This window comes from Aythya ferina (assembly GCF_964211825.1).
Source record: "Aythya ferina genome assembly, chromosome: 29".
In the NCBI taxonomy this organism is placed as follows: Eukaryota; Metazoa; Chordata; class Aves; order Anseriformes; family Anatidae; genus Aythya; species Aythya ferina.
In genome coordinates, this window is record NC_140326.1 from 2,073,729 (window position 1) to 2,084,840 (window position 11,112).

The 11,112-nt window shown below is 63.2% G+C and overlaps 2 protein-coding genes across 2 annotated transcripts; both read left to right on the plus strand.

Moving 5' to 3' along the window:
• The first annotated feature begins 489 nt into the window (after positions 1 to 489).
• On the plus strand, positions 490 to 2,761 carry ENSA (endosulfine alpha). The gene is made up of 3 exons (XM_084500267.1): positions 490 to 678; positions 961 to 1,086; positions 1,798 to 2,761. Exons 1-3 carry the CDS (start codon positions 622 to 624, stop codon positions 1,966 to 1,968), a joined length of 354 nt encoding a protein of 117 aa, XP_084356393.1. The 5' UTR covers positions 490 to 621; the 3' UTR covers positions 1,969 to 2,761.
• A 2,665-nt stretch (positions 2,762 to 5,426) lies between these two features.
• Positions 5,427 to 10,213, plus strand: MCL1 (MCL1 apoptosis regulator, BCL2 family member). The gene is made up of 3 exons (XM_084500578.1): positions 5,427 to 6,100; positions 8,189 to 8,436; positions 8,799 to 10,213. The coding sequence occupies exons 1-3, from the start codon at positions 5,470 to 5,472 to the stop codon at positions 8,913 to 8,915; spliced, it is 996 nt and encodes a 331-aa protein (XP_084356704.1). The 5' UTR covers positions 5,427 to 5,469; the 3' UTR covers positions 8,916 to 10,213.
• The last annotated feature ends 899 nt before the right edge of the window (positions 10,214 to 11,112 follow it).

Here is an 11,112-nt window from a genome sequence, read left to right on the forward strand (position 1 = left end):
GACACTGTGGGGCCATGAGGCCAGATCAGGACGATGCCCCAGTGAGGACACTGGGAGCACTGGGGGACACTGGGAGGGGCAATGGGAGTGCTTGGGGACACTAGGGGTGTCAGTGGGGGTGCTTGGGGACACTGGGAGCACTGGAGGTACTGGGAGCACTGGGGGCACTGGGAGCACTGGGAGCTCTGAGGGCTCCAAGGGGCTTCTGCGGCCCGCCAGGAGGCGCCCCGGCCTGCTCCTGCAGCCGAGCTGAAGCCCCGCCCCTCCCGCCCGCTCATTGGGTCCCCAGCCGCAATCCTTCTGCCTATTGGTTCTTTCCAGCGTCAATCAAGCTGAGGGGGTTCCGCCTTCCCGCTCAAGCTGCCTCACTTCCCATTGGCCCCCCACAGCTCCAGCCGGGGCGGCTAAGCCCCGCCCCTCTCCCCGCCCCACGCTGGCGCTGATTGGTTGGAGGTGATGTCAACGCGCCCTCCTCCCCGCTCCCATTGGGCGGCCGCCTGTCCGTCAGACTGCCGAGGCGGCAGGGGGCGGCAGCGGCCATTTTGGAGCAGAGAGCGGGGCCGGGCGGCGCGGAGGCAGCGCGGAGGCAGCGCGGATCCACCGGGGTCGCCGCTCCCCGCCATGGCCGCCCCGCTCGGCACCGGCACCCGCACGGAGGAACCCGGGCAGGAAAAACAGGTGGGAACCCCCTCGGCGAGCCCTCCTGCCTCCCTATTGGCTGGGCAGCGCGTCAATCTTCCCCTCCCGGCTGGCTGATTGCTTGCTGCCGCTGTCCATCTGAGTAACGCCGGCGTCTCATTGGCTGCGGGCAGGAGGGGGGGAGGAGGGACTTCCGGGAGGGGCGGGGAAAAGGGTAGCTTGTGTGGAGGGGCGCGCGGGGGGTTGTGGGATACTGGGGGTGTGGGGCTGGGGGCCCTCAGACCCCCCTCAGTCCCCCCTCAGCCCCTTCTCGTTTTCCAGGATGCGCAGGAGAAGGAGATCGCCCACCCTGAGCGAGCGGAGGAGGCGAAGCTGAAGGCGAAATACCCCAACCTGGGCCAGAAGCCCGGAGGCTCCGACTTCCTGATGAAGAGGCTGCAGAAAGGGGTATTCACGGCCCGGCCGCGGCCTCTGCGGCCTTCCCCAGGCTCTGGGCCGGAGCAGAGGGCAGGGGGGAACGGCAGCGAGTCAGGCAGCCATGCCTCAGCGTAAAACATCACCATGTTCCCTGGAAAAGCAATGAAATCCTCTTCCCAGAGTCGTCTGTAGCTGCTGGGGTTGCTGCTGCTGGCTCTCCTTGCAGAGGCTGGGGCAGGAAACACAAATCCCTTTGGAGCTCCCCAGCTCCGAACACGCCGGGGCTTCCACTCCTGCTGACGGCCGTCCCCGCGGCCTCTGCGTGTGCTCTGTCACCGACACAAACGCTGGGGATGTCGGTTTTAGGTGCCAGTTCCTAAAGCAAGCCAAAAAAAAAAAAAATAATGAGGGTTAACTCATTGCTTGGCACACAGCAGGCTTTTTTCCCTGCTGGGTTTCGGCTGCAGGATCCTGTCTGCGACCTGCGTGGTGCCAGCAGAAGCCCTGCTGCGGGCCAGGCTGTGCTCCCTGGGGCAAAAACCCTGCCTTTGTGCCAGCAGGATGAGCGAAATCAGCTGTTCCTTTCCCCTCGTGGTCTGGTTTTGTGTGCCAACCCTGGCAGCCCCGTAAAGAATCTCAATTCTGGCCCCACGCACGCGTCTCGGCCGTGCCCCGCCGCTCGGCTGCGAGTGCTGCAAACCTCTGCAAATTAACCCAGCCTCCCTCTCTTCTCTTTTTCAGCAAAAATACTTCGATTCCGGTGACTACAACATGGCCAAGGCGAAGATGAAGAACAAGCAGCTGCCCAGCGCGGGGCCTGACAAGAACCTGGTGACGGGAGACCACATCCCCACGCCGCAGGACCTCCCGCAGAGAAAATCCTCGCTTGTGACCAGCAAGCTGGCCGGGTAGCCTGCGCTCACAGGCTGTTTTATTTTTATTTTTTCCCCTGTTTTTCCTTTTTCTTTTGGTTAATTGGATTGAACTTCACTGTACCGTAGGGCTGGGAGCACCAGAATCCACGTAGTTTATGAGTATTTACAGCAAACACACACCAAACCCTAGGAGAGGTGTCGGAGGCCGGTTTGCTGCCTTCGTTTTCACCCCGTTGGGAACCATCCCTGCTTGCAGAGAGGATTTTTTTGGTTTATTTTTTTTTCCCTCCCCTCTTGCCTTTTTGTTTCAGGCTTGATAAACAAAACGAGGGCAGCGCCGTGGCTGCAGCCTGCGGGGCGCCACGTGCTCAGCACGCGGTCGTAGTAGGGTCAGCAAAAGGGCCCCGAGGGCTGCGCTGATCCCATCCCGAGCTCTGTCCCCGTTCCAGAGGCGAGGGGAGGGCGAGCGGACACCGTTGGCTTTAGGGATTCCCCTTTGGGACAGGAGAGAAACCGCAGGAGGGAGGCAGCGGGCGGCACAGGTACGGCTTCCCTCGGGCATGTGCCGAGCAGCGGCACCACCGGGGCTGCTCTCGACGCTCACATTTGCTGCTGGGGGGTCTGGAGAGACCCCAAACGAGGGGATTTCCCCTCTGTGGGGAAGAGGAGCGGAGTGGGGACAGGCGAGCCACGTCCTCGGCTCCCCTCCGGTCCCTGCGTGGCCCGGTCAGGGCAGCAGCTGCGCAGCCTCCTCGTGCTCCGCCGCCTGTCCCAGCTGTGTTTGTAAATAGATAACGAATCGTATATATAAAAATATATCTAATTTTGTACTTCTTCATCTCCCCTCTTTTCTAGCGTGCCGCGCTTGTAAAAAAAAAAAAAAATAAATAAAAGGGGGAAGGAAGAAAAAAAAAAAAAAGGCAAGGTAGGGAAAAAGGCAAAGTGGGGGCAGGGAGGGGACAGCTCGGCCACCACGACTTCCCCCAGAGCAGGAGGAGGAAGCGACGGTGACGCCAGAGGATGAGAAGCAGCCAGAGCAGCTCCGGAACGTGACTGCGGCGTGGAGTGGGGTCACGTCCCCACCTCAGGGTGTCCTGGGGCATTTTTGGGGGCTCCAGTGGGGTTTCTTTGAGGCAGGAGGGGCTGAGGGAGCTGAGCGCTAAGGGGGGGGCAGGTGAAAAACTTGTGGGGTTTCAGCGGGTTGGCTGAGCAAGGCTTGGCCATAATTCATCCCCCTTCTTTGGGGGGGAGCTGAAACACCCCTGTACCCCCCTGTAGGGTACTGGGGGCCATTTGGGACACCCAGACCTGTCCCTTTTTGCCGAGCTGCCCCATTAACATGACATTAATCAGCTGAACAGCCCGGGGGGGCACCAGGAGGGGCATTTTCCCCCTCCGGCCTTCCAAATGAGCACCGGGGCTTCCTGGTGCCCCCCACTCCCCGCTTTCCCCCCCCCCCTTTTGGCCTTTTTTACGATCCCCACCCCAAAGCCGGGGCCGGGACGCGCTGTTCCAGCCGGGTTTGTTTGTGCCGCGGAGCTTGGCACCGCCGGGTGCTGCCGGAACAAACCCAGCTCGCCTCCTGCTGCTCCCGCTGCCAAGAATTCGCTTCCCCCACAAGGACGCGTTCCCTGGGGCCGCGGGAAGGGGTTTTGGGGTTGGGATTTGCCTCGCCGGCCCCCGGAGCAGCCCCGTCCTGCTGCTTATGGGGTCAAAGGGGAGGCGGCGATGGGGTTGGGGTGTGTGGGGTGGATGCACGTCCCCGATTCTTTGACGATTTGGGGCAAAAGTGCGTCAGGGCAGTGGGGACAAGGCGTAACCGCAGCTTCCTCCTCCACTGTCCCCGCCTGACGCTCGGGGTGATGACTTGGGGACTTGGCAGCGCTTTGGGGCCCCCAAAACCCCGGGGTTCTTGGCGTTGGCAGCTCCTCGGGCTCCTCGCTGCCCCACCTGGAGGAGAAAACCCCATCCCAGGGGCTCTTGGGGTTTCCTCCCCACACCTTTTATCCCCCGCGGAGTTTCCCCCATCCCATGGCCACCCGCAGCGGGGTCGGGCAGGGATTCCCCCGGCCCTTTTTTGGGGGGGCTGGTGGCTTTCCTTGCCACCCCAAGGAACCGGGACGCGGCCCCGTGCCCGGTGTCCCGCTTTCGTCACGTCGCGGTGACGCTGGGGCTGACGTTGCCCTGAGGACGCCGGTGGCCTTTGGACGGGGTGGCAGCGGGGCACGGCCTCACCTCCCCAAGGGGGACACGATATGGGGGCGAATTTTGGCCCCCGTTTGCAGCATCGTGCCCCCCTTCAGGCAGAAAATCCCATTGAGGATTTTGGGGTGTGTGGGGGGGAGCCCCAAAGCCCCTCAGTTGCGTGGATTCACAGCAGGATGGGGACACAAAGGGGCACTGGGGATGGGGTCACGGGGACATAGGGCACCAGGGATGGGGTTTATGGGGACAAGGGGACACCGGGGATGGGGACATGAGAGAAGAGGGGATAATGGGGACGAGGGGGCACCAGGGATGGGGATGTCAGGGGTGTGGGGGCACTGGGGATGGGGGGGCACTGGGGATGGGGGATAATGGGGATTGGGGGCACTGGGGATGGGGGTAATGGGGGTGAAGAGGGTGTGGGGACACCAGGGACGTGCGGGTACTGGGGATGGGGGCACCAGGAATGGGGGATAATGGGGATGAGGGGACATCAGGGATGGGGACGTGAGGGGTGTGGGGATAACGGGGATGGGGAATAATGGGGACAAGGGTCACCAGGGATGGGGATATCAGGGGTATGGGGGCACTGGGGATGTGGGGGCACCGGGGATGGGGATAATGGGAACGAGGGAGGTGTGGGGACACCAGGGATGGGGACATGAGGGAAGTGGGGCTAACAGGGATGGGGGCTAACGGGGACATTGGGCACTGGGGACGGGGGTAACGGGGACATGAGAGAAGTGGGGATAATGGGGGTGGGGGGACACCAGGGGTGTGCGGGCACTGGGGGTGGGGGTAATGGGGACGAGGGGGGCACTGGGGCTGGGAACATGAGGGAAATGGGGATAATGGGCATAGGGGATAACGGGGACGAGGGGACACCGGGGGTGGGGACACCGGGACCGTGCGTGTCCGGGGGGGGGGGCACGGGCAGAGCCCAGCACCCACGTGGCGCCTCCCCCGTCCCTTTCTCCTCCGACCCCATTCGGGGGTCCCCAAACCCCCCCCGGTGCCCACCCCCACCCCAACCCCCAACCCCTCCCCGGGGGGCTGAGGACGTGGCGGGGGGGGCGGGGGGGGGGGGAGCGGGGCCGTGACAAGAGAACGGGGAGGGCGGGGGGGGGGGGGGGGAGGGGAACCAGGATCCGGCCCCGGGAGGCGGAGCCCGGCCGGAAGCGGAACCGGCTTCGCCCCCCCCCCGTCCCCACCCCCCCGTTGGCGTCACGGCTCCCATATAAGCGGCCTCCTCCCGCCCTCCCGGCCCCGCTCCTCGAAGCCGTTTAGCCGCTGCCCGGTGGAGGGGGGGGGGGGGGCTTCTCCGGTAGGCGCCATGTTCGCCCTGCCGCGCAACGCCCTCATCGGCTTCAACCTCTACTGCGGCGGCGGCACCGGGCCCGGAGGAGGAGGAGGAGGAGGAGGAGGGGGAGGCCCGGTCTCAACGGGGGGGGCCCCGGCCCCGCCGTCCCCCCCCCCCTCCCCCTCCTCCTCCTCCTCTCCCCCTTCCCCTCACGCCGCCGCCGCCGCCCCCCCCCGCTCCCGGTTCCCGGCGGCTCGCGGCGCCCCCTGCTCGCTGCTGATTGGCTCCGCCGCCGCTCCTCGCTCGCTGATTGGCTCCGCCGCTCCCCGGTCGCCGCCGTTGTGGAGCCCCGAGGAGGAGCTGGACGGCTGCGAGCCCGAGGCCGAGCTGGGAGGGCCCGGAGGAGGAGGAGGAGATGGGGGGGGGTCTCTACCGGGGACCCCCCCGGAGTTACCCGCGGATGAGCTGAGGCAGGACTCGTTGGAATTGATCCTCCGGTATCTCCGGGAAGCGGCGGGGGAAACGGAACCGGGCTTGAAAAAGTTTTTTCCGGGCCTTTTGGGAAGGCCCGGGGGGGCGGGGGACGGAGTGATGGAGAAAGCGCTGGAAACGCTGAGGAGGGTGGGGGACGGAGTCCTGGAGAAACACGAGCTGGCCTTCCAAGGTGAGTTACCGGGGCTTAACGGGGGTCTACCGGGGCCTACTGGGGTTTAACGGGGGTCTACTGGGACCTACAGGGGGTTAACGGGGCTCTACCGGGGTTTAACGGGGGTCTACTGGGCTCTACCGGGGCTTAACGGGGGTCTACCGGGGGTTACCGGGGTTTAACGGGAGTCTGCTGGGGCCTACAGGGGCTTAACGGGGCTCTACCGGGGTTTAACGGGGGTCTACCGGGGGCTGGGAGGGCCCCCCCGGAGCCCAGCGCGTTAAAAACGGCCAAAAACGAAAGTGAACTTTGCCCGAAATGGGGGGGGGTTGGAAACTGGCCGGGGCTGCAGGGCGCTGATAACCCGGTTACCGATTAAACGGGGCGCGCCCGCGCTCCTGGCCCCGAGCCCGGTGGTTTTACCGGAATCCACCCCAAAAAATTCCACCCCCATCCCACTCAGCCGGGCCCGAAATAGACCCCAAAAAACTCAGCCCCGGTGGTCCCGGGTGAGCAGGTGGCGGAGGTGTTGGTAACCCCTCGTCCATGGGGAGAAGGGGGGGAAATTGGGCAAATTTGGGGTGTTTTGCTGCAGTTTGTGGGCTAGTTTTTAGGGAGTGGTGAGAATGGGTAATTTTGGGCGGGTTTCCTGGAATTCTGGGGGTGAGTGTTTTTTGGGGAGAAGTGGAAATTTCGGAGAGGCTTCCCAGAACTCGGACGCAAGTTTTTGGGGGGAGCGGCGAGAACGGGGAAATTTGGGCTGGTTTCTTGGAACTTGGAGGCGAGTTTTGGGGGAGCGGTGAGAATGGGTCTTTTTGGGTCGGTTTTGTGGATTTTAGAAGTGAGCAATTCGGGGATTGGAAAAAAAAAATGACCATATAGGGCCAGTTTTGCTTAACTTGGAGAAAACCTTAGGGATGGAGGAGATCGGACCATTTTGGGCTGGTTTTGTGGAATTTGGAGGCGAGTCCTTGGGGACCGGGCAGAATTGACCATTTTGGGGTGGTTTCGTGGAACTCGGATGTGAATTCTTGGAGGCCTTTGAGAACTGCCCATTTTGGGTCAGTTTTGTGGAACTCGGAAGTGAGCCCTTGGATGGGGAAGAACCGACCATTTTGGGCTGGTTTCACGTAGCTCAGAAGTGAAACTTTTTAAGCCCAGCAAGAACCAAGCGTTTTGGGTCCTTTTAATGTAACTCAGCCATAAATCCTCAGGGACCGGTGAGATCTGACCGTTTGGGGTCAGTTTTGTGGAAATCGGAGGCAAGTTCTCAAGGACCAGGGAGAATTGACCATTTTGGGTCAGTTCCATGGAATTCAGAGGCGAGTCCCCGGGGAGCGGTGGGAACTGCCCATTTTGGGTCAGTTTTGTGGAACTCGGAAGCGAGCCCCCGGGGACGGGGCGGAACCGACCATTTTGGGGCTGCTTTCCCAGAACCCAGCAGCGGGATTTTTTTCAGACCAGCACGTACCAACCCTTTGGGGTCAGCTCCACGGGGACGGGGGAGATTTGACCATTTTGGGCTGGTTTCACCCAACTCAGAAGCGAGCTCCCGAGCCAGCTGGCGGCGAGATGCCGCCCCTGCCGCAGCAGGATGTTGCACTTTTAAAAAATGCAAAGGGTTTCGAGCCGGCCCCCACCCCTTCCCTCATCACCCTGCTGGGCGAGATTTTTGGGGTTTCACCACCCCGGCCAAATTTTTGGGGTGCTGGCAAGGAAACCACGCTCAGGGGGGCGAAGGGGGGAGCGCGGGGGTCACCGGGAGCTGGCCGTTGGGGACTCGGGACGTTCCCTTCGTGCGTGCAGAAAAGGAACTGGCTGCAGGGAGGCTTCCTGCGGCTTTGAGCAATAACAAGCGCTGCCTTTCGGTTTCGGAAGGGTTTGTTTGCTTATTCATGAGGGAGGGGGGCACCGCAGGTCGCGCCGGGGAATTTTTGTGGTTCCGCTCGCTGCACCCACCTTCACGCTGGTGCCAAGCCTCAGGGCCGGCCCCCCGGATCCCTCATGGGGTGTGGGGGGGAATAACTAGAAGTTTTTTGTTTTTTTTTTTTTTTTCTGCCTGTTTTGCCTTTTTTTTGCGAGTCTCTGAGCCAGTTTCTCTTGCAGGAATGCTTCGGAAGCTGGAAATCAAGAAGGAGGAAGACCTGCAGGCCGTGGGTGAGGTGGCGGCCCACCTCTTCAGCGACGGGGTGACCAACTGGGGCCGCGTCGTCACCCTCATCTCCTTCGGCGCCTTCGTCGCCAGGCACCTGAAAAGCGTCAAGCAGGAGAAAAGCATCGGCTCCCTGGCCAGGATCATCACGGACGCCCTCGTCTCGTCCAAGCGCGAGTGGCTCGTGAGCCAGGGAGGCTGGGTGAGTCACGCCGCCCGGCCCCAGCCCCGCCAGCCTTTGATTTATTTATTATTTCTTTTGGAACAATCCGATCTTTTCCCATTGCCCTCGCCCCCGCCGGGTGACAGCCGCGTGTGTCAGCGGAACGCGGGATGAGTCACAGTTCCAGTTAAAACCACAGCCAGGGCGCCGGGGAGGCAGCAACGCCTTTCCCCTAGCTGCTCGGGGCGGCCCTGACCCCAAAATGCAGCCCTACACCCGGGAGGAGGCGGTGGCGGCCCCAAAACGAAGCCGTGCGGGGGTTCCCCGTGGCCGTGGCGGCTCCGGGAGTGCCGTGGCAGGGAGGTGACGGTGCCTTGTTGCCTTCTGTTCCCCCCCCCCAGGAGGGTTTCGTCGACTTTTTCCGAGTGGAAGACCTGGAAGGCAGCATCAGGAACGTGCTGATGGCGTTCGCGGGAGTGGCAGGACTGGGAGCGAGCTTGGCCTACATGATCCGGTGAACCCCCGGCACGCCGCAGAGGTGCGGAACTCTGGGTGGCCCGGCTCTGCGTCGTGGAGCTGGCGAGCTTCCTCCTGCGGGCGTATTTCTGAAGCTGAGACTCGAGCGACCCCCCAGGAGAACCCCCCAGGCCTCCCCCGAGCAATCCTTTCCTCCGAAGGAAGGCGTGCGCCGGTCGGATTGCGAGGGGACCCATGAGGATTATCGCTTTTGGGAGCAGAAAGCGGGAGAAGTTTGGTCGACGGGCTCGGTTTGAGAGCCCGAGTGGACTGCTTCGGTTTTACCCCGGAGTTTTTAGCCTCGCCCGGACTGAAGCCCTCTTGGGTTTGGCGTGGTGGGAGCGAGATATTCAGAGCTTGGCGCTCCTGGGGAGAGCAGCTCCTCTGTCAGAGCTTCGAGTGCGAGCCCGGCGCCGCCTCGGGAAGGAGCGGAGCCACCCCGGGGCTGGCAGCAGGTGGCAGGGAGGCGGCGGAGCGGGGCCGGCGCGGCGCGGTGACCGCAGGCAGCTGCTGCCCCGTCTGACTGCTCTCGCTGCGCCGCAGGCAGGTTAAAAATAGGGAGTGCACTTTGTGGGTATTTACAAAAAACACAACAAAACAACAACAAAAAAAAGAGCCATGGGGCGGAGAAAGCTGTAAAGAAGCTGTAAATACTTCCAAGCTGTAGGATATGTACATTTTTTTACCGAGCTAGCAGTGCAGAGGCAGGGGGGTTGAGCGTGACGGAGCTGCTTACGGGCACGCCGTGCTTCGTCCCTCGTGTGGTTGTAGCAAAGCCTTCGGCCTCGACGCCGAGTGAGCTCTTCAGAGATGCACCCGAGCCAAATTGCCAAGGAGCAGCAGCCTGGGGGGGCTCGCGTTGTGCCCACAGCTTGCTGGCGACACTTGGTGTTCCTGTTTATTTTTATCTCCCTTTTTTTTTGGGGTTTTCTAGCTCCTTCGAGTAGATGGGGAAGTTGATATCAGTTCCTTCCTTCTCTCCCCTCTAATCTTGATCCCGTAAGCAGGGAGTGAAGCGAAGCTGGTATTTGAATGTGAATGTTCTGCAGCAGAATCCAAAACCCGGTGCCTCCACCAGGGCCAGCCCCAGCCGTGGATCGGTTGGGCCCTGGGACAGCTCAGCCTCGCAGAACGGGGCCCTGAGCAAGTGAGAGGGGAGAGAAGGTGCCTACGGTGCTTGACCTGCAGCCTGAGCGATGCCCCACGCAACCGTGAGCGGGGAGCTGGAGGGCAGCGCTCGCCAGGCCTGCTTGTGTGCTGAGCAAGCACTTAGTTCTGCCAATAAATGTTTTCTGTTCGATCCCCTGGCATGGAACTTGCCCTTTCCTGGGAAAGGAGCGGGGTGTGCGAGCAGAGCAAGGGCATTCAGTGCTCCTCTGGTGTAAGGGAGCTCGGCTGCTGCTGCCCTGGGGATCCCCTTGGCAGAAAACCACCCCTCAAGACCCTGCCCTTTGCTTCTTGCAGCCTTCCCCAGCTGGGAACTTCCTCGGAGGTGGGGAAAATCCACGAGCGGCTGCCTCTGAGAGCTGCTGGGGTGGTGGAGGAGCTGCAGCCGCCAGGCTCTGGCCACACTGGACTTGGGCTGGGGGCTCAGCGGCGGCCGCCTCGGTTTTTGATGCTGGGGGGAGCCCCGCAGCGGGGCCCTGCAGCTGCAGCCGGGCTTTCGGGGCTGCGGGGAGGGCCTCAGCCTCCTGCTTCCCTTCCTGGAAACCGAGGGGGAGGGAGCGGAGCTTCCCCTGCCCCGCGGCTTTTCGGAGAAGCCCGGCCGCGTTCCGCGAACGCCCGCGGAAGTACCGGGGGGGGGATGGGGAGCGGGCGGGGAGGGCCCTGAGGCCCCGGGAACCGCCCACGGGAACGGGGAGGGCCCCGAGGCCTCGGGAGCCGCTCACGGGCCCCGCTTGGAGCAGGGGAGGCCCCGGGGAAGCTGAGGGGGGCGGCGGGGCCCGGCCCGGTGCAGGCCTCGGGGTCCGGTGCAGGCCCCGCTAGGCCGCGGCCTCCCCCCGTTGCCATGGAAACGCGGCACTTCCGGGAAGGGGCGTGGCCACGCCCCCCTCCGTCCCTCCCAGCTGGGCTATTTCTGCCCGGCCCCGCCCAGCAACAGCGCCAGCCAATGGCGCGCGCTCACGTGACCGCTTCCAGGAACCCGCGCCCATCCCCCCCCACGTCCCCCGCCCCTCCCCCCCCCCACCCGCGCGAGAC

Bases quoted from the DNA above. Each gene is read 5' to 3' on its own strand.
- ENSA (XM_084500267.1), top strand. From the start codon at position 622: ATGGCCGCCCCGCTCGGCACCGGCACCCGCACGGAGGAACCCGGGCAG. The intron at 679-960 runs GTGGGAACCCCC...CTCGTTTTCCAG, and splicing joins AACCCGGGCAGGAAAAACAG to GATGCGCAGGAGAAGGAGAT. The intron at 1,087-1,797 runs GTATTCACGGCC...TCTCTTTTTCAG, and splicing joins TGAAGAGGCTGCAGAAAGGG to CAAAAATACTTCGATTCCGG.
- MCL1 (XM_084500578.1), top strand. From the start codon at position 5,470: ATGTTCGCCCTGCCGCGCAACGCCCTCATCGGCTTCAACCTCTACTGC. The intron at 6,101-8,188 runs GTGAGTTACCGG...TTTCTCTTGCAG, and splicing joins ACACGAGCTGGCCTTCCAAG to GAATGCTTCGGAAGCTGGAA. The intron at 8,437-8,798 runs GTGAGTCACGCC...CCCCCCCCCCAG, and splicing joins TCGTGAGCCAGGGAGGCTGG to GAGGGTTTCGTCGACTTTTT.